Here is a 23,445-nt window from a genome sequence, read left to right on the forward strand (position 1 = left end):
TATCTATAGATATTATGAAAATAGAAAATATTTTCGGCAAAATTCCCAAATTTGGTGAAAAAATATTGAAAAATTAAAAAGTTATGGCCATTTTAGTGAATTTTGCGGCGCTAAAAATGATGTAGACCTTAGAGGGGTTAAAATAACTCAGCTTATTTATACTCGACTTGTGACGCTGGTCGTATCGTCACAAATCGATATCCTGAATCAATATATGGTGCTATACCCTATGATTTCCTAGAGTTAGAATAAGACAGACTACCGAGACAGCGGGTGTCGAAAAACGGTGCTAAATGTGTGTATATAGGGTAATTGATCTTGAATGGACCTATTTAGCGCTTTTTAACACCACCACTCGCACTCCTGCTCAATTTACTCGTCATTTATAAATAATATGTGGTGATGTTACTATTTGTTGGAAAGTACCACCTTTTTTCTACATTATCAGTACTTTAAAAATGTATAATTGATGAAACTTTTATTAAATATATCGTTTTTTGCCAAAGCCTTTTTTTGATCTTGAATGGACCCAACATGATCTTGAATTGGACCTATTTTTGATTTTGAAATGGACCTAAATTTGGATTGTCATAGTTTCTTCCATGTAAATGAACAAAATAATAACAAAGAATTTTTTTTAATAGTACATCTACACTACTGTTATTTATTAATAGGACACAAGGTTGAACAGCTTTTACCTTTCTTATACTCTGTTAGAAAGGTATGAAAGTCGGTTGAAAAATTTGAAATCAGTCACAGTCGCCGAGGGCTTTGTTTTTATGTCAGCCCAACAATTGAACAATGTTTCAGTGACTTGATATGCGTTATGTATGTATCTGTGTGTGACATTTGTATATTGGGAATTTATTATTACCTGTTGTTCAGATATGGTTGAAACGATTTCTACGTCATAAAAAAATTATGTCGCCTATTAGTTTCAAAAATTTAAACCATTCATTAAAAATATGTAATATAACTTGTATTAAACGTAGTTCATCAAGTACAGTGGGGTTCGAGTTTTTATTTAGTGACTACATATTTCGAAAGGTCAGACTTTTACTGACGTAGGACTACGTCTTACTGCAAAGTATCTAAAGGTTTGCGTCAGCCCCTGTCGAACATTTTGAATATAAAACCGTTGCAATCGTGAAAAATTCGTTAATTAGTGGTAATTATACAATTTTTGACACATTTATAGGCAATTTTTTCAGTTAAAAAATGGTCTAGATTTTGCCACGGTTTCGATTTTGGCAACATAGGCGACACGCATTTGTTGTCAAATTCGAAATCATACTGTAAATGGTGCTTGAAAAAATTAGACTTGGTAATTCTACTAGGTTTAAAGGTAAGGTTAGATACTAGGTTTTAGTTTTAAATGATAGTCGATGAAGAACTGTACCAGATAGAAAATAGGTGAACCTTCCTATTTTCTATCTGGTACAGTTGAATATTTTAGATCTCAGGGTCACTCAGTTTCGGTGGACAAGGAGGTATTAATTTTGTCACAAGTCAGAGGGGAGAGGTGCTTAAAGAAAACTTTACATCCCACAAGAAAAAAATCAGAGGGGTTGTGTATAAGATACGACCATGGATGACGTACTACAACGTTAGTCCGGTTGCATGATTTTGAATATTTTACTAAACTGATTTTTAATCTATCTGTCAATCGACCAAAAGACCGATTTTGTTTTCATAAGGGAACCTCTTCCCCTTGCCCCTACGGCTTCTTGAATAAAGTCTTCAAAAAACCATGAATTGCGGTACCATGGATTGGCGCTGGGGGCTTATCCGAATTGAAAAATTCCAAAACGACATGGAAGAACATTTAATTATCTCGTGTTTGATCCATCCTTTTTTAGAATCCGAACACATAACAAAATGGCGGACATTGATACATAAAAGTATGGTTTTTAAGCGAAAAAATTGACTTTAAACATTTCTAAAAAATACAAAAATCACAATATCAAGAAAACGATGGGTCAAACACTAGATAATTTTGTTGGCTTTCAAACAAAAAAAGAATCATAAGAATTGCTTGAGCCGTTCTTGAGATATTTATGGTACCGACTTTCAAAACCTGGTTTCGAGAAAAACGACGTTGAAGTTTTTACTCGTTGTTTAATCGCTCCAGACATGCGCGGTACAAATAGCTGTAACTTTGTCAATATTTGGAATTCATGCAAACGACTTCAAACACATATGGTCAAAATGTTAATCTTTCGAAATAATCAATTAAAAAATTTAGGTTTTAAAAAATTGAAAAGGGGGCATAGTCCCTTAACAGAAGGCAGTTAGTATCCCTCTTATCTTTTGATCCATCTTATCTTTTAATCAATGATGGTTAAAATTTTTGTACAATACTGATTTTGTACAAATGAAGTTTATATTATTTTAAGCATAAAATGACATATGCTAGCTAACTAATTAGGAAGACTTTTTAGTTTCAAAACTAGAGGCTACAATGTACAAACACTATGAAGCAACTACGAAAAAGGATGAGTCATAGTTAGTTTTATCAACATAATTAAGTTTTTATTTAGGCTATAAATCAAGCCTACTTTCAATATCCCGTGCTTATAGATTAATTATAAACGGAGATACTATAGTGACAACAAGCAGTTTTATGGAATATAGAACGGCGTGTTCGTTGGTGGTAGGCAATGATAGCTACCGGCAGTGATGTCTCGGAGCGCAAAACTAGGTCCATTCTAAAATCAATACTAGGTCCATTCAAGATCAAAAAAGGGGGTTAACATTTTTAAGGAATTTGAAGATTTTACTGGTTTTACTGAACTTTTAAATACCTAAATTGAAATTACAAATATTTTTGCATCATTTTAAGAGTATTGTTTTATTCCAAACCAGAAGGGTTCCGGGTAGTAACAGTTTGAAAATACTCTATGGTGAAAAAACTGCCAAAACGCTGAAAAACAGCAACTTTTAAATACGCGGCAATAAAGTAGTTTTGGCTATAATTTTAATTTAATTTTAGTATATTTACGTTCAGAAATGATTAAAAATAAACATAAAAGCTAAATACAGTACAAAGACTTGATAATTATATCCTAAAATTCTTATTTAAAAATAGGTCCATTCAAGATCAGAATTCTACTAGGTCCATTTCAAAATCATTTACCCTACTATCTTTCTACTTCTAGTTCAATTATTTTTCATTCGCAAGATGTAATTTGAATCCTTTCCAATCGTCGTTCGATGCTAAGCCGTCCGCTGCTTGCATCGGCAAGAAATGTGCACTTCGGAGTGCACACTTCGGCCGGCGTTGGTCACTGGTGCAAGCTCGTGCCACAGCGAGTGGAAGGGTTTGTCTATTTATTATGACTTATGACTCATATGGTGTTTTTATTTAACTGGAGGGTGGCGTGCGTACAGTACAAACAAACATTTCTTAAGGGGGGACCCTACTCTAGAAGGTCGAAAAATAATCGATTTTCGTCATTTTTTATTCTGGTGCTTCGATTAAAGATAAGTGTTGGGGCATTTTGTTTATTGGTTAAGGTATATTTGAAGATATATTGTGAATGTTGGATACCAGAATAGTGATTATTATGCTGGTGTCAGCTGAGCGCGTGGATGCTCTCTAGAAAACAGTTCCTTGCTGGCAGTACGTGCCGGGTATCAACGTAGTATCGGAGAACGGATTCGAAGGATGATTTTGAAGCTTTAGGTCAATACCTAAATTGTTACGTAGCAGTTTTTGAAAATTCGAAAAATTACCAAAACGACGGAAATTTTTCCAAAAGAAAGGTGTTTTTTATCAAAAATCGCCAATTAAGAGCTCATAAAAAAATGAAAAATTGAGATATCGAAGTTTGTCGTATAAAAAACAGAAGATCAAGTTTCGATAACGGAATGTAGTACCTAGGCTTTACTTTGCTCTGCTTTACTTAAAGTAAGGTCCCCCCTACGCCAAAAAAAGTAACAAAGCCTCCACGTGCCAACAAATTTCCTACGAACGCGATTAAACCTAGTCCAATTTGAAGTCTGTGTTAGGGAAGTGTGTCAGAAAAAATGACTAAAGTCCATTGTCCCAACATAGCATAGCATAGCATAAACAGGTGCGCATAGCATAAACAGGTGCATAGCATAAACAGGTACACGTAGTTGGAGCCAACAACAATGCCATGTTCAAAAGAACAAGGAACTTATATTTATTATCAGCAACATGAAACTTGGGGTTTAATATCATGCACTTAAATAAAACTCAAATGCCTCTAAAGCATGATCACTGGCCACGTCCTTGCAGCTGTTAGGGATGGGAAAGGAATATTAGTCCCACATTTACTTAAGAGAACCGCAGAGAACTCTACGTGCCCTCATAAATGTCCCGGGAGTAGGGAAATACTAGTAAGTAAGGGAAAGCCTAGGATACATCTGGTAGATGTTGCGGGTTCAAAATGATTTTTATTAGTTTGTTTATTATTTTCTGAAGTACTAACAGTATAAAATTTTAAAAAAGATTGTTTAATATTTTTTTATTTTAGAGATTTGAAGATTTTTATTAAAGACTAACTGACCCGACAAACTTCGTATTGCCACAAATTAAGCTGTGTTGTACATAAATCGTGAATCTCGGATGACCAATCTTGAGCTTTGCAAGTTTCTAGGGAGTTCATGGGTGTTTTAATATACAAATCTTCCCCACAATAGAGTAGAAAACAACTTCTCCCATTGCTTAGCCTGATAAAATAAAGCGGATAGCATTTAAATATTCGCCATCATTACAAACCATTTCGCCGAATACCATTTTGCGGAACACCAATTCTCGGTTGACCATAACGCGGAATATAGAGTTTCGCAGAATACCATTTCGCGAAAAACCTTACGCGGGATGTACCATTTCACGGAAAATCTTTTCGTAGAAAGTACCATTTTGCAGGGGTGACCCAACTGAAGGAAAGTAATAGAGGCCAGTAGATCTAGGAAAATAAATAAACCTAGATAGAGGTGATCTCATCGGGGGGCTGCTCCCCGCAGTGGCCGGCGCTTCCGACGGCAGGTCACCGGCAACACTCGCGGCCTGTGGCCGTCTCGCGCTGAATTATTTAATGTTTTTTTTTCATGTGTGGACTCATTACTGCGACCAGTATAGTTGATCTATGGTAATATCGCCCGGGTGTTTGCTGTATGACCTGCACTGCATTTCTTTTTGCTATAATCGCTATTGAGTGAGTGATATGCTTATTAAATTTTATGCGTGCTTGTGTGTATTGGGGTTTGCCCTTCCTTCAAAGCTTGACCTACTTTACCCACTTATTCCTCGCTGCCAGCACTATCCCATACTATAGCCGTCCCTGGCGAGGACTTCTTCGTTCCTCTGACCAGTACACTTAACTATAGGAGGGACTTTTGCACTGTCAAGAGGCTTCAGTGGGTAAATATATAGAATTCAGCATGAAGGAAGGGTAAATGAGGGGCCTGAGAATAAACCCATGCTAAAGTCACTTGACATCGAATGGCTTGATTCTACTAAGATTCGAACCCACGACCACTCGCTTGTCAAAGCAGACTCGGTAACCTTAGTGCTACGGAGCCCCCCATTATCTAATGTTACTATTGATAGTTTTTATGGTCTTGTTATTGATTAATGTTTTATGAAAGAGTCTAAAATTTCTCGATTAGTTTATGAGTTACGCAAAAATTGCTGTTTTATTTGTATCAGAGCCCTACCACAGAAGTGAGGGGTCTGAAACCATCATTACAAAATTCCTGCCTACAAAACCCCCCACGTGCCAAATTTGGTTCCATCTGCTTGCTTAGTCCTCGAGTTATGAGGAAATTTGTATTTCATTTGTATGGGAGCCACCCCTCCTAAAAAGGAAGAGGAAACCTAATTCATTACAGAAAAAATTCATTCCTCCAAAAACATCCACATGCCAAATATGGTCCCATTTGATTAATTAGTTCTCGAGTTATAAAGAAATTTGTATTTCATTTGTACAGGAGCCCCCCCTCCTAAAGCGGGGAGAGGTTTCAATTCACCATAGAAAACATTCTAGTCTCCAAAAATACCCACATGTAAAATTTTGTTCCGTTTGCTTGATTAGTTCTCGAGTTATGAGGAAATTTGTGTTTCATTTGAATAGAAGCCCCCTTTCTAAAGGGAGAGGGGTCTCAATTCACTATAGAAAAAATTCTTGTCTCCAAAAACATCCACATGTCACATTTGGTTCCATTTGCTTGATTGGTTCTCGAGTTATGAGGAAATTTGTATTTCATTTGTATGGAAGCCCCCCTCTTAAAAGGGAGAGGGATCATAATTCCCCTCCTAAAGAGTGAAGGGTCTCAATTCACCATAGAAAAAAAATTGCCTGCAAAAACACCCACATGCTAAATTTAGTTCCATTTCCTTGATTAGTTCTGGAGTTATGAGGAAAGTATTTCATTTGTATGGGAGCCTCTCCTCCTAAAGTGTGGAGGGGTCTCACTTCACCATAGAAAAAATTCTTGTATCCAAAAACGCCCACATGTAAAATATGGTTCCATTTGTTTGATTAGTTCTCGAGATATGCAGAAATGTGTGTTTCATTTGCATGAGAGCCCCCCTCTTAGTGGGGGAGGTGTTTCTAACCATCATAAAAACCTTACCTGGTCTCATAAAGCCCTATATGCAAATTTTCACGCCGTTCGGTTCAGTAGTTTTCGATTCTATAACGAACATTCGGGCAGACGGACAGAAATCCATTTTTATAGGTATAGATTTGTATGGGACCCCACCCTCTTAGTAGGGGGAGGGATCTCGAACCATTATAAGAACCAGACAGACAGACAGACAGACAGACAGACAGACAGACAGACAGACAGACAGACAGACAGACAGACAGACAGACAGACAGACAGACAGACAGACAGACAGACAGACAGACAGACAGACAGACAGACAGACAGACAGACAGACAGACAGACAGACAGACAGACAGACAGACAGACAGACAGACAGACAGACAGACAGACAGACAGACAGACAGACAGACAGACAGACAGACAGACAGACAGACAGACAGACAGACAGACAGACAGACAGACAGACAGACAGACAGACAGACAGACAGACAGACAGACAGACAGACAGACAGACAGACAGACAGACAGACAGACAGACAGACAGACAGACAGACAGACAGACAGACAGACAGACAGACAGACAGACAGACAGACAGACAGACAGACAGACAGACAGACAGACAGACAGACAGACAGACAGACAGACAGACAGACAGACAGACAGACAGACAGACAGACAGACAGACAGACAGACAGACAGACAGACAGACAGACAGACAGACAGACAGACAGACAGACAGACAGACAGACAGACAGACAGACAGACAGACAGACAGACAGACAGACAGACAGACAGACAGACAGACAGACAGACAGACAGACAGACAGACAGACAGACAGACAGACAGACAGACAGACAGACAGACAGACAGACAGACAGACAGACAGACAGACAGACAGACAGACAGACAGACAGACAGACAGACAGACAGACAGACAGACAGACAGACAGACAGACAGACAGACAGACAGACAGACAGACAGACAGACAGACAGACAGACAGACAGACAGACAGACAGACAGACAGACAGACAGACAGACAGACAGACAGACAGACAGACAGACAGACAGACAGACAGACAGACAGACAGACAGACAGACAGACAGACAGACAGACAGACAGACAGACAGACAGACAGACAGACAGACAGACAGACAGACAGACAGACAGACAGACAGACAGACAGACAGACAGACAGACAGACAGACAGACAGACAGACAGACAGACAGACAGACAGACAGACAGACAGACAGACAGACAGACAGACAGACAGACAGACAGACAGACAGACAGACAGACAGACAGACAGACAGACAGACAGACAGACAGACAGACAGACAGACAGACAGACAGACAGACAGACAGACAGACAGACAGACAGACAGACAGACAGACAGACAGACAGACAGACAGACAGACAGACAGACAGACAGACAGACAGACAGACAGACAGACAGACAGACAGACAGACAGACAGACAGACAGACAGACAGACAGACAGACAGACAGACAGACAGACAGACAGACAGACAGACAGACAGACAGACAGACAGACAGACAGACAGACAGACAGACAGACAGACAGACAGACAGACAGACAGACAGACAGACAGACAGACAGACAGACAGACAGACAGACAGACAGACAGACAGACAGACAGACAGACAGACAGACAGACAGACAGACAGACAGACAGACAGACAGACAGACAGACAGACAGACAGACAGACAGACAGACAGACAGACAGACAGACAGACAGACAGACAGACAGACAGACAGACAGACAGACAGACAGACAGACAGACAGACAGACAGACAGACAGACAGACAGACAGACAGACAGACAGACAGACAGACAGACAGACAGACAGACAGACAGACAGACAGACAGACAGACAGACAGACAGACAGACAGACAGACAGACAGACAGACAGACAGACAGACAGACAGACAGACAGACAGACAGACAGACAGACAGACAGACAGACAGACAGACAGACAGACAGACAGACAGACAGACAGACAGACAGACAGACAGACAGACAGACAGACAGACAGACAGACAGACAGACAGACAGACAGACAGACAGACAGACAGACAGACAGACAGACAGACAGACAGACAGACAGACAGACAGACAGACAGACAGACAGACAGACAGACAGACAGACAGACAGACAGACAGACAGACAGACAGACAGACAGACAGACAGACAGACAGACAGACAGACAGACAGACAGACAGACAGACAGACAGACAGACAGACAGACAGACAGACAGACAGACAGACAGACAGACAGACAGACAGACAGACAGACAGACAGACAGACAGACAGACAGACAGACAGACAGACAGACAGACAGACAGACAGACAGACAGACAGACAGACAGACAGACAGACAGACAGACAGACAGACAGACAGACAGACAGACAGACAGACAGACAGACAGACAGACAGACAGACAGACAGACAGACAGACAGACAGACAGACAGACAGACAGACAGACAGACAGACAGACAGACAGACAGACAGACAGACAGACAGACAGACAGACAGACAGACAGACAGACAGACAGACAGACAGACAGACAGACAGACAGACAGACAGACAGACAGACAGACAGACAGACAGACAGACAGACAGACAGACAGACAGACAGACAGACAGACAGACAGACAGACAGACAGACAGACAGACAGACAGACAGACAGACAGACAGACAGACAGACAGACAGACAGACAGACAGACAGACAGACAGACAGACAGACAGACAGACAGACAGACAGACAGACAGACAGACAGACAGACAGACAGACAGACAGACAGACAGACAGACAGACAGACAGACAGACAGACAGACAGACAGACAGACAGACAGACAGACAGACAGACAGACAGACAGACAGACAGACAGACAGACAGACAGACAGACAGACAGACAGACAGACAGACAGACAGACAGACAGACAGACAGACAGACAGACAGACAGACAGACAGACAGACAGACAGACAGACAGACAGACAGACAGACAGACAGACAGACAGACAGACAGACAGACAGACAGACAGACAGACAGACAGACAGACAGACAGACAGACAGACAGACAGACAGACAGACAGACAGACAGACAGACAGACAGACAGACAGACAGACAGACAGACAGACAGACAGACAGACAGACAGACAGACAGACAGACAGACAGACAGACAGACAGACAGACAGACAGACAGACAGACAGACAGACAGACAGACAGACAGACAGACAGACAGACAGACAGACAGACAGACAGACAGACAGACAGACAGACAGACAGACAGACAGACAGACAGACAGACAGACAGACAGACAGACAGACAGACAGACAGACAGACAGACAGACAGACAGACAGACAGACAGACAGACAGACAGACAGACAGACAGACAGACAGACAGACAGACAGACAGACAGACAGACAGACAGACAGACAGACAGACAGACAGACAGACAGACAGACAGACAGACAGACAGACAGACAGACAGACAGACAGACAGACAGACAGACAGACAGACAGACAGACAGACAGACAGACAGACAGACAGACAGACAGACAGACAGACAGACAGACAGACAGACAGACAGACAGACAGACAGACAGACAGACAGACAGACAGACAGACAGACAGACAGACAGACAGACAGACAGACAGACAGACAGACAGACAGACAGACAGACAGACAGACAGACAGACAGACAGACAGACAGACAGACAGACAGACAGACAGACAGACAGACAGACAGACAGACAGACAGACAGACAGACAGACAGACAGACAGACAGACAGACAGACAGACAGACAGACAGACAGACAGACAGACAGACAGACAGACAGACAGACAGACAGACAGACAGACAGTTTTGTTAAATTATACTAATTTTTCAAGTGCGTCAAATAAGGAACATTTCGCGTCAAGTAAGCCACGTTGCAAAATTCATGCGACAATTTAGGAACCCCGAGCGTCTCACAAAAACTTGACAAAATATAAAGAATTCAATGCATACCTATTTACTGTTTGTTTATTTTTTTACATATTCTTAGCTAGTCTAACTGTGCATAACCTTCACTTTATTGGTCAAACCGTCATTTTGTAATTAATGTTTAAAATTGAAAATTTCTTAACCGCGTCAAATTTGGTGCTTCCACTTTTTATCTACTGATTATCTATGATACTTACTTCCATTCCACTATATCAATACAAAGTTTCCGCAATGGGTTTTTCAAGGTTAAGCAGAATAAAGCTCTTGCAGGTCGATCAGGCTGTGGCTTAACTCCAGCACGTCTGGTAGGTTTTTTGGGTGCACTTGGAATTATTGTGGTGCCAAATCCGGTCGTCATGGATCCTGCTGGAGGATCCAAACAAACACCTGATGCATCCTGTTCATTTATTGGCGCTGCTGCTTGACTCATGGCAGTTGTTGATTTAAGAGTGGCTTGCCATACGTCTGAAAACGGATGATGGCTTCGATTAAATAGATTGGAATTGCGTTCTTTAGGCTTTTCTTTCACTGATGGAATTTCTGTACGTTTAGTCTTGCCTAAAAGTCCAATTATAATTTTGGTCGTTTTATTGCCACTCTTCCTATTATTTTGATTATTGCCATTCAATTCTGAAGCGTTCGATAAATTTATTATAGCGTTGGTAGATGAAATCAATGTGTTTGTAGCATTAAAAACTGACACTCGCGGGGATTGACCTATTTGAAAGAAAAAAAGAAACATCAATTTAAGGTTATCGGAAATATTACGCTGCATCTGTTTAATGTACCCCGGGGAAAACGGGACCTAAAATTACTTAGTTCGGGTTTATTCGACTAATTAATCTACGTCTATGATTATTTTAAAATTCTTACGGCACAGAAACACTTCAGTGGCATTCCCTCGGAGGTTTAATTACAAAAAGGCCAATCAATTTACATTTTTAAACAAATCAAGAACACCGCTGTAACATTGTTACCGGGTTGGATTTGACTGAATTTTAAATTATAGCAAGTAGAGACCGGGGCGCTAGCATCGTTTAAGAACCTTTAACATTGCTAGTTTCGTTGACCACACACACACACACACACACACACACACACACACACACACACACACACACACACACACACACACACACACACACACACACACACACACACACACACACACACACACACACACACACACACACACACACACACACACACACACACACACACACACACACACACACACACACACACACACACACACACACACACACACACACACACACACACACACACATGCACAGACACACACACATGCACAGACACACACACATGCACAGACACACACACACACACACACACATGCACAGACACACACACATGCACAGACACACACACATGCACAGACACACACACATGCACAGACACACACACATGCACAGACACACACACATGCACAGACACACACACATGCACAGACACACACACATGCACAGACACACACACATGCACAGACACACACACATGCACAGACACACACACATGCACAGACACACACACATACATACATACACACACACATACATACATACACACACACGCACACGCACACACACATGCACACATACACACATACATACACACATACATACACACATTCATACACACATACACACACACACGCACACACACGCACACACACACACACACTAGAGATATATATACCACTTTTGTTGATTTTTTCGGTGAAAATAAAAACTATGATGCTTTCAGCGGACGTTTCGACTTACTATCCTTCAGTCATTGACTACGCCTAAAACATAATTACATTTATTTAACTATTTTACACAAATTAATTTCAAACAGTTTTCTATCGTCAACACAAACTTACATTAAACATCTATTCTCACTGCGTCGTCCTCTATAACTATTACTAACTAAGCTATCGTTTTTTCTTGTCTTCTAATTGTCGCAGTTTAGTCATTAGACCGTTGTATGTGTCATTAAAATTCCCGCACTCTCGCTGTAAGTTTACTGTCCGCTCTTGTCCTTTTACTTTAATGTGAAACATTTCGGCTGTAAGACGGGTTTCCTTGTTTTCGATTTTTTCCAAAACGCGCGTCTTTTCAAAGTCAAAAACATGACCTTCTTGTATAGTATGTAGCGTTAAACCTGTCCTAGCTTTTGATTATCTAGTATCATTTTTATGTTCCACTATTCGGGTTTCTAGCCTTTTACCTGTCTGTCCTATATATTCCATGTTATCTCCTGCTCCACATGGTATGGAGTACACAACATTCTTTTGTTTTGTAGCCGGGATCGGGTCTTTCAGTTTACTGAAAATATAATTTTTTACTTTGTCCCTAGGTTTTGTAGCAACTATAAAGTCATTTTTCCTAAGTGTTTTTGCTATTTTTTCGCTTAAGCCTGGTACATAGGGAGTCGACATGTATTTTGCATCCTCACTATTTTGAATTTCATTTTCCACACTAGAGATGGTCGAGTAGCGGAAAATTGGCCCGAAACCCGCACCCGTAGCCGCAGGGTTCGGGTATTGAAAAAAAATTTTGCGGGTTCGGGTCGGGAACGGGTTTTTTTTCCCGTATGGACTCATCACTGCGACCAGTAACGTTTGATCTATTGTGATATCGCCCGGGTGTTTGCTGTATAACCCGCACTGCATTTATTTAGGCTATAATCGCTATTGAGTGAACGATATGCTTATTGAATATTTTTTATGCGTGCTTGTGTATAATTGAGTACCGTCATCCGGGGATACTTGCAACACCGGGGTTACTTGCAACACTTTGGCGCATCGCGCTTTTGACAGCTCTAACGCGTTTGTTTGTTAACATAACCATTTGTACCCAATGCCATTTTAAAGAAGGGATGTTTACCTATTGTTTAGTTAAGTTTAATCCATTACATCATTATTTTGCTTATTTTTATACGATTGAAAAGTAATTTCACTTTCAGAGTAGGAAAAATGGATGTGCAAAGTTGCGTTAGTCCATTGACATGGAATTATTTTTTATTGTTTGGTTCCTGTACACAATAAGTGCATCATATAAGCTAACAAATAGCAACTTTGAGCTTTGTTTATATTTTGAACTTGGAGAAGAAACGATGAATTCGTGTTGTTATTTCCAATATGGCGCGGCTTGCAGTATTTGTAAAAATGAAAATTATCGTAATAGACAGTATGTACAAAGTAAGTTTGCATCTGTACGATGTTATTTTGTCTACCACCATCTCCAGAAAAATTAAAATTGTGAAAAATTCCACGTGCCTTGAAACGGCAATTTGGAGTTCGCCGACATGCTGCCTTTTCACCGAATATCTTTAAAAAAACGATAGACGAAATTGGGAAACAAAAAACGCCTCCAGTATCTCTTGTTTTATTACAAATACATTCAAAATATCTCAAAATAGTCATTCGCGGTTTGAAATCAGATATAAAATCATAAGAAATGCAAAATCAGAAAAGTGTTGCAAGTAACCCCGTTTACTGGATAACTTGCAACACCCCTATTTTCGGTTCATTCTGCAGATTCATTTAGTTTATATTTTTTCTCATAATCATAAATCAAAAGTATTCACCACTATACAAATTTTGGCTACTTACACTTGGACCTAAACGCTATACTTCGAAAGTTATACTAAGTCAAAGTTCAAAAGTGTTGCAAGTATCCCCGGATGACGGTACCCTTCCTTCAATGCTTTTTCTCTATTTTTACCCACCTCGTTCCACATGACAGCGTTGTCCCCAATTATAGCCATCTCTGGCACAGCTAACCAGTGCATTTAACTATAAGGGCCTCAATTTTTGCACTGTCAATAGGCCATATCGAGATAACATAGAATTCAGCACGAAGGAAGGGTGGTGAGGGGTCTGAGAATAAACCCATCCTAAAGTTACTTTGCCATCGAATGGCCTGATTCTACTAAGATTCGAACCCATGACCATTCGCTTGTCAAAGCAGACTTGGTAACCTTGCGGCTACAGAGCCCCCCTCGGGAACGGGTTCTTAATGTTTGTTTTTGACGCCGGGTACGAGTCGGGTCGGGTATCTCTACTGACTACATTTAACACTAACCGTACCCGACTGGTTCCGGTCGGGTTCGGGTACAAAAAAAAATAAACTTCCGGGTTCGGGTCGGGTATGGGTTTTTAATTTTTTTTTCTTAAACGGGTACGGCTACATTTTTGTTGTTTTTCTATTGTAGTTGTACACTTCGGAAAAGGCGATTGTAGCAATATTGATTTTACAAGATCGCAAAATTTTGCAAAAATGCAATTAAAAATAGGGTATTTGCACCTATATGAGCCGTTGTTCACGGAATGCATTCTTTTCATGTCTCTATATAGAATTTCAATACGTATGTCTTAGATTTTCTGCGGTGGCCCAAGCTGTACAACATGGCCCGACGTTGACAACATTTTTTGTCTTCACGTAAATGCCTATAACATTTTTATTTTTCTAGCAATCAGTTCAAAACTTTCCGGAAATATATCTTATTCTTAGACCTTTGCAACGATGTATTTAGATTTCGAAAATTTCTCTTGAAATGAAAGTTATGGGCAAATTCCAAAACGAGGCCCAACCACGACGACACTCCCCTAATGTTAATTTGTTTGATAATTATTAACGATACACACATAAATGATATAAAATTGTTTCATGGATTAAACTTCTAGCAAATTTGTTTTATTGTAAAATTGAGGTGTCCAGATTTTGTCGCGAACAAGCCTTACCAACATCTATTGACAACCTCAACGCCGAAATACGTTTTGTTCGTGAGTGGGTATGTTTATGTTTATGTTTATTGAATATAATCATCCGATCTAATTGATCTTAATGATCTTGGGGTGGGGAAAAGCCGTCTTGATATTCTCAAGAGGCATAAAAACCCCACCATCTTTTAGGCACATACATACATATATCAAACTATAAAAAATTACAAATAATATAGTAGTCATAAACAATTAAATAAAAACGTCCCACACATAATACACCACTAGTCAAAAACTCTTGTCGTCTTCAGCTTGTTTTTGAAGGAAGCAGTAGTTTCGTGAAAGTCGAATAGTTCGATGACCTCATCAAATGTTCGTTGGAGCCTGGTTATTGGTTCGTTATTGCCGTATTGACTACTGTGGAATGGTAAATGGATTAGGCTACGTTGACGTAACGGCCGTTCAGGCGTGTTGAACTGGAAACGTGACAGCAGGGCGGGGCAGTCAACTTCGCCTTTCAGAATTTTGGCGGAAAATGTGGCCTGGGCAATTTTCCGACGTGTAAGCAGTGTGTTTAAATTGATCAGTTGACACCGATCAGCATACGAGGGCAGGTTATTGGCATCTCTCCAAGGTAATCGTTGTAGAGCAAACCGAACGAATCGCTTTTGTATTTGTTCTATACGATCGTTCCAGTACTCCTGATATGGGCCCCAAACAATACAAGCAGTTTCTAGGAGAGGTCTTACCAAACGCAGTACAACGATCGAAAGCACAATGGATCACTGAACTCGTTACAAACTTTTTTGATAAACCCAAGCTGGCAGTTTGCTTTCTGTATGATGATCGATCGATGCGTATCAAAAGTCAATTTATTATCCAATGTAACGCCTAGGTCTTTTACTTCATGAACTCTTGCCAAACAACTACCTTCGATGTAATAGTCGTGAAGTATTGGATTTTTACAACGCGTGAATGATACAACACAGCATTTCTCGACACTTATGATAATACGGTTCCACTTGCACCACTCAACAAAACGATGAAGAATTTTCTGAAGCTCACGGCAATCTTCAGTGTTTCTAATAACCAAGAAAATTTTCAGGTCGTCAGCATACAGCAAGCGGCATCCATCGGGAAGCAGAAAACAAACATCATTCACGTATAATAAAAATATCAAAGGACCAAGGTTACTGCCTTGCGGAACTCCAGATAAGTTCGTGAAGGCCTGGGATTCAACACTACCGAGCTTAACTCGAAGCGTTCGATCAAACAGGTAAGATCGCAGCCATTGTGTGAGGCATGTGTCGGCTCCGAGCTTAGAGATTTTGGCCAAAAACAAATCGCGGTCGATTCTATCGAATGCTGCTTTTAAATCCGTGTAGATAGTGTCAATTTGTTGGTGGTTCTCCATGGCGTTAAGGCATTTTGAGGTAAACTGTAGTAGATTGGTGTTAACCGAACGGCTAGCGTAGAAACCGTGCTGATCGACCGAGATATATCGCTTACACTTAAAGAACAGGTAGTCATAGGCAATCAGCTCTAACAATTTGGAAGCACCACATAGTGACGTAATTCCTCGATAATTTGCCATGTTTCGCTTTTCGCCTTTTTTGAAAACAGGGAACATGAAAGACTGTTTCCAAAGAGTTGGAAAAACTCCACTGGACACCGACTTGTTAAAAATCACGGAGAGCGGTTTTGACAACTCGGAACAAAACTTTTTCAAAATTACAGATGGTATGCAATCTGGGCCTGCTGCAAACGACGATTTGAGCTTCTTCATGGATGCCACGACAATGTCCTCTGTTATAGTAAAAATTCCTAAATCCACGTAGCCTTCCGGTACAAGCGTCGTTGCTATTGCAGTTTCCAGCTGAGAGGGAGGTACAGCTGAATCAAACACACTTTCGAAATGAGTGGCGAAGAGATTGACTATGTCCACCGGAGTGGACGCAACAGTATCACGCAAATACATGGATAAAGGATAACCGTAGCTTTTACGTTTTGAGTTCACGAAATTCCAGAACGATTTTGGGCTTTTCCGTAGGTTTTCTTCCACCCGTGCCACGTATCTATGATAGCAAACTTTGTTATATTGTTGATATCTCCTACTAGCATCAATAAAGCTACATTGGTTACTATGATTTCGAGTGCGTCGATATTTGCGTAAGGCTGAGTTTTTCCTCCGTTTAAGTAATTTCAGTCTTGAATTTCCCCATAGAGGTTTGGCAGGAGCACTACGTTTAGGGACGTTTTCCATAAGCCAATTTCTGATCACCGAAGTAAATTGTTCGACGGAACTGTTAACGTCAGCTGCATTCGTGACGACTGACCAATCAGTGGTACGCAAAAATGCGCGAAGATCGTCAAAATTGATTTTTCTGAAATCAATGCTCTCTTGATCATTTAATGACGTACATTGTGAAGTGTGTGCAAAAGATAATTCGATCTCAAGTGGTGGATGTAGGTTGTCTACTAGCGATAGAACACAATCGGCGTTTTTCACTAGTACGGCGTTAGTACTAGATAAAATATCAGTAGCATCAACAAAGATTAAGTCTAACGTTTTCCTTGGTGATTGCGTAAGTTATTAATTTGCACCAAATTTTCACACGCAATACTGTCGGTTACCATTGTGCTAATTGGTGTAAGTTGAGAAGCAACAACATCGATGTAAAGTTGACCGTGGGCACTATTTTCCCAGACAAGATTGGAGTAGTTATAGTCACCGCATATTATTATTCTGTTTACGTCAACAGCCTTGGACCTGACATTTCGTATGGAGGCAATGTGCTGGTTAACAATGGACTGATTGAACTTGAGGTCAGGTGGTAAGTAAAATCCGCACAAGTAAATGTTACTGTTACCTGCACCGATGCATACCCAAACTTGCTCAACGCAAGTGTATTCTCCTGAAAACAGCATGTTGGAACGGAATTTTCGCTTAACTGCTATAAGGACACCGCCACCATGCCGTTTCGAACTGTTCGATGGATTTCGGTCGCACCGGTAGACATCGTACCCTGGACCAAAAAGCTGTTGAGAGTTGACCGAGTCATCTAACCAGGTCTCTACAAGGATGATGAAATCATAGTGGGAAGTCGAAGACGCCAGCAAGAAATCATTGAGCTTTGTTTTCAATCCGCGTACATTTTGGTAGTAGATGTAACTCCGGTTCGTGGCATTGGTACTGGAAATTGTGCGAGCATCAGAAGACAGTTGGCTATGAGAATCATCATACTTGCCGCAGAAGTCGCGGTGGAAGACCTCGAATCCAGAATCGCAAGCAGGACTGGGACGGCTTTGATGGAGGTCGATTACAGTATTTTGGACTGCTACGAGCGGATCGAGGTCTTCCATAATGCTTTCTTGTTGGCGTCCCAGGCACTGAAGAGAAGTCGACTGATTTTGGCATAATTTAGATAGAGATGTGCGGCAGCTGGAACGTAGGGATTGATCAACGGGAGGCGCATGTTCTATATTGTTAGGGTACTTGCCTGAACAAGCAAGCTGGGAGATCTCTCGTCCGCTTTCAATCACATTGTCGGGATGGCTAACAGCGGTGGAGACGTCAAAGGGTGTGACAAAGCGGCGGAGATCCCCCGTATTGCTTTTTTGAGGTGCATCCCGGTTTCACGAAGGAATAGGCCTCCTACGACCATAGTCAATGAACTCCCGGAATTGTAAATTTGTCGGCCAGGAAGAAGGTTGGAGAGCCAGTTCTTTGAGCGATGCGTCCAAACCGATTTTGAAGGATACATTAGAATATTTGGAGATATCTGCATCTTTAGGAACCAGTTTAACAGCTTCGACGTCGTCACCAATTTCCAAGCAATGGCGTACAAGCTGCTTGACATCCTCGGTTGTAGTTTTCGGGTTCAATCCGGCAATGTATAACCAAAACTTGGGCGGGCGAACATCACATATGATGTTAGAGACAAAAGCCTCGCAAAAATTCAAATCTTTTGTTCCACGTACAACAGGATCCCTTTGAGCAGCAATAGAGATCGGTTGACCGTTTGAGCCTCTGCGTCGCTTACCAGCCAATGATGGCCAACGATTGGATGAAATTGGAGTTCTGAATGAGTTGCCAGTGGGAATAGCATTAGTGGGCCCAGCGTGCGGCAGATTATCAATTTTGTCCATTATAGTAGTGTGGTTATCAGCAATGCTGTTTTGTAATGACTGAACCATTCGGACCGTGTCAGATGGATCAGTTTTATCAATTTTCTGAAGCGCATCGATATTGCCCATGATAACGGATAGATTATCGGTCACATTTTACCACAATAGATCAAAATAATGGTCGCAGTGGTCAAATCTTCCGACAAAAAAAAAATCGGTCACATTTTGCTGTAGAGACTGCACAAGTTCGCCCAATCTCAATATTTCAGAACGTAGATTCGCCAATTCGATTTGTTGCTGTTGACTTTTTTCCAATATGATGCATCGAAGAGTGCGGTTAGCGAAAATGTCCCTGCAGTGTATACATAGCCATAGAGCTTTTCCATTGGAGAAATGTTGCTGCAAATCGCTACGTTTAACATCGGAACATTCGGGCCTCACGTGGTAGAAAGTTTCGCAGAAAGAACATTGAACAGGTTCAATATCGCGAATTTCCTTCGCACAAGTTCCGCAGAATCGTTCCATTTTCCCGTACTAATGCTGATACGCCGGTTTAGCTCAACGACGCACAGATGAAGACCGAGTCGGGAAGAAGAACTTTTTTAAAACGAGATGGCGCAGTCACGAGAGAAGTGTTGGTGGCTGTCTAGGATGCACCAGATACACCACTGCACTATGAATTATCAATCAACACAAAGGAAGGTTCCGATCTATTCTCAATGCGCGGTTTATTTCACTCAAGTTATTAGCTAGACACAGCGAAAATATAGACAATTGCGCAATCACACGATAATATCAAACGTATAAAACGCTTTATGCACACGTAAAAACGATATAGGATACGAATAACTTTGTTTTTAGCAAAAACTTCAAGAGCGATAAGCATAACAACTTTATCACAAAACAGTGTTGCCAGAAAAAAGGAATTTACAACAGATAATTGATTTTGTTGATTTTTTACCTTTGTTATAGTATATAACAAAGGTTTAAAAATTGGTCGAAAAACACGAAACTGATCCGAGGCCCGGAGGGCCGAATCACATATACCAATCGATAGAGCTCGACGAACTGAGCAATGTCTGTGTGTGTGTATGTGTGTGTGTATGTGTGTGTGTGTGTGTGTGTATGTGTGTGTGTGCAGCTCATTTTCTATCGCCTGTTTCTCGGATATGGCTGAACCGATTAATGCGCCATTAGTCTCATTTGAAAGGTATTATTGCCTAGTATATCACTATTGAATTGCTTCATGGTCCGATGTTTCGTTTAAAAGTTATAAGCAAAAATGTGAAAACCACGTGACACGATTTTCTCCGGAACCACGCAACCGATTTCAATGATCTTAGTACCAAATGAAAGCTCTTGCTAAATTATAAAAATGTTCAGGAAGTTTTATCGAAAACAAACAAGTAGTTTAAAAGTTATGCTTAAAAACGTGTTTTGACAAGGTAATAATTATCGCCTGTTTCTCAGAGATGGCCGAGCCGATTTATGCGCTATTAGTCTCATTTGAAAGGTAATATAGCCGGATAGATCACTATTGAATGGTTTTTTGATTGGACTTTTAGTTTGAAAGTTATCAGCAATTGAAGTTACACGTTAAAATTTACAATACTTTATTGCGATTTTAACCAAGATAATGTATCTAGTTTCAATTGTTGTAGTATTAAACGAGAGGTCTTAACACTGCAAATGTATTTACCAAATTTCATAAGGATTGGTTCTACTGGTCACAAGATATTTAAAAATGATTGATGAAATTTATTCAAGAAAACCTTAATGACCAAACCTTTAATGGGACCAAACCTCAAAAACAGAATAATATAGTAAAAATGTGTAATTTTTCAACGGGTGTTTCTTTGAAGCAGTTAATTAATAAAATATAGCACATTTTCTTACACTTTCAGGGTGACCGTAAATCCGCTTAAAAGGGTGACACAAATTTTTATTTTTGAAACGCGTCCAAAAAAATAGCGTCTTCACAAAAATTGTAGAACACACTAAAATAAGCAACTTTGTTGCAAATAGTAACTATCTATCTCTTACTGGTTGCGAAATTTATTGATTTGTTTAAAGAAACCAGTTTAAATTCAAGCAAAGCAAAGTCATGGGTGTAAACATCCTTCAGAACTTGACTCTTCTTTATCGACAGACTTCGCAGCTGGTTATTAGAGTACAGGAAAATTACGAGCTAGGACAAAGATCCTATTAACTCGGTAACGGCACCGATCAGTCGAGATTCGAACATACGACGATTGGCTTGTTAGGCTAGCATTGTACCCCGAGACTAACAGCCACTTTAAAATTAGTTCTGCTCAAAAATTCTGTACACGCTGTTTTCATTGCTTTCATATGTTCTATAAATCGCTAGGATCCATATGCATGATAACTAGCACAGCATTAACAAACAGTTGAATTAAGTTCCGAAGACGTATTCTGTATGATCATTTCCAGCTCAAAACGCTAAAAAAAGTCATTTTTACTCGACTATTTTCGATTGGAATTGGAATTTGAATGTGAAAATAGTTTCTTTCTAAACCTAATATTTGACGAGCAACATTTCAAAAGGTCCAATGTGCAAATGAGAGATTCTCTTTGCATCTCGTCTCTTAGGTTTATTACGGCGGCATAAATGCACCTGAATGCGTCTATTTTGCATGAAACGGTTACTGGTGTTATTAGAAAGCTTATCCTTTAGAATAATTGGGTTGAAATGTATTTACGCCACCATAATAAGCATAAGAGAGGAAACGCAAAGAGAATCTCTCATTTGCACATTGGACCTTTTGTCATATTGATCGAGATTTCCATGTTTATCTGTAGGTAAAAAATAAAAAGGTTTGACAAAACGGATCTTTTTTTAAAAAGGGGGTACTACCACTAATCGTATCAATCGACACCAAATTTAAGATTTTTGCTTTCTGACCTAAAATGAACAATCTGACAAAATTTGGTTCAAATCCGATAACACGGTTATCGGATACTTTGCATGTGTTGACTCTAATAGATAATTTTTAGATTTCACATCTGAATAACTTGAGAACGGCTGGGCCTAAGAAACAGTTTATATAAGAATTTAGTTCAAAGTGATACGTATATAATTTGACTCTGTCAGTTTTATGAAAATTACAAATTCAAATACAAAGCAAAAATAATATTTGAGCTGGAAATGCCCATAACAAATGACATATAAGATGGTATAACAAAGGTTCCTTTCACCACAAGGTGGATTAAATCGGGTTTTTATGAATTTGTTTGAACTTTTTTTTCCTTGTTGGGGACCTTGGACCACTGCGACCAGTTTTTTGATCTATTGTGGTACACTAAAAAAAATCGGCACGTCAAGTTTACGTGAAAACATAGGTAATTCTCATCCAGTCCTCTTGTATGTCCGAGTGTATGTCCTCTTTTGCTGTATGCCTGTACTTATGAACAGCTACTATGTCATTTAGTAATTGTTATTTTAATTGAAGGCATCATCCCAAGTCCCAACACGGTAATATGTTGAGAATAAATTGTACAACTTTCTGAGGACAACTAGCCCATATTTACGAAGGCTCCAACAGTCCTTTATCAAGAAATTTGCGCCTTTTATTGAATAATGCCGTGCATTCGCACAGTATATGAGCACTTTCACACTCTAGATTGCAGAAACGACATCTATCATCATTAGGCTTTCCTATTACCTTCAGATGATATTTGCTTGGACAATGACCAGTAACCACTAGATACAATCGCGGACAAGACACTTCGAACTCTTACAAAATGTTAAAATAAAACAAATTACTTTTAACTTACACGTCAACCGGTTTCAGGCATCAGGCTCTCGTCCTGAAGATAGGCATATGATGCCTGAAACCGGTCGACGTGTAAGTTAAAAGTAATTTGTTTTATTTTAACATTTTGTAAGAGTTCGAAGTGTCTTGTCCGCGATTGTATCTAGTGATTGTGGTGCTCTTTGATTTGATTTGATT

General features: G+C 40.2%; 1 protein-coding gene across 3 annotated transcripts in view; it reads right to left on the reverse strand.

Moving 5' to 3' along the window:
- LOC128734148 (muscle calcium channel subunit alpha-1) overlaps nt 1–23,445 on the reverse strand; it is a 1,300,390-nt gene that overhangs the window by 1,204,349 nt on the left and 72,596 nt on the right. For all 3 annotated transcript variants that reach the window (XM_053828190.1, XM_053828187.1, XM_053828188.1), the window contains exon 2: nt 10,818–11,337. In XM_053828190.1, the coding sequence (XP_053684165.1) occupies nt 10,818–11,050 (233 nt within the window). In that variant the 5' untranslated portion in view covers nt 11,051–11,337. The remainder of the gene's footprint in view (nt 1–10,817; nt 11,338–23,445) is intronic.

This window comes from Sabethes cyaneus, chromosome 2 (assembly GCF_943734655.1).
Source record: "Sabethes cyaneus chromosome 2, idSabCyanKW18_F2, whole genome shotgun sequence".
Taxonomy (NCBI): domain Eukaryota; kingdom Metazoa; phylum Arthropoda; class Insecta; order Diptera; family Culicidae; genus Sabethes; species Sabethes cyaneus.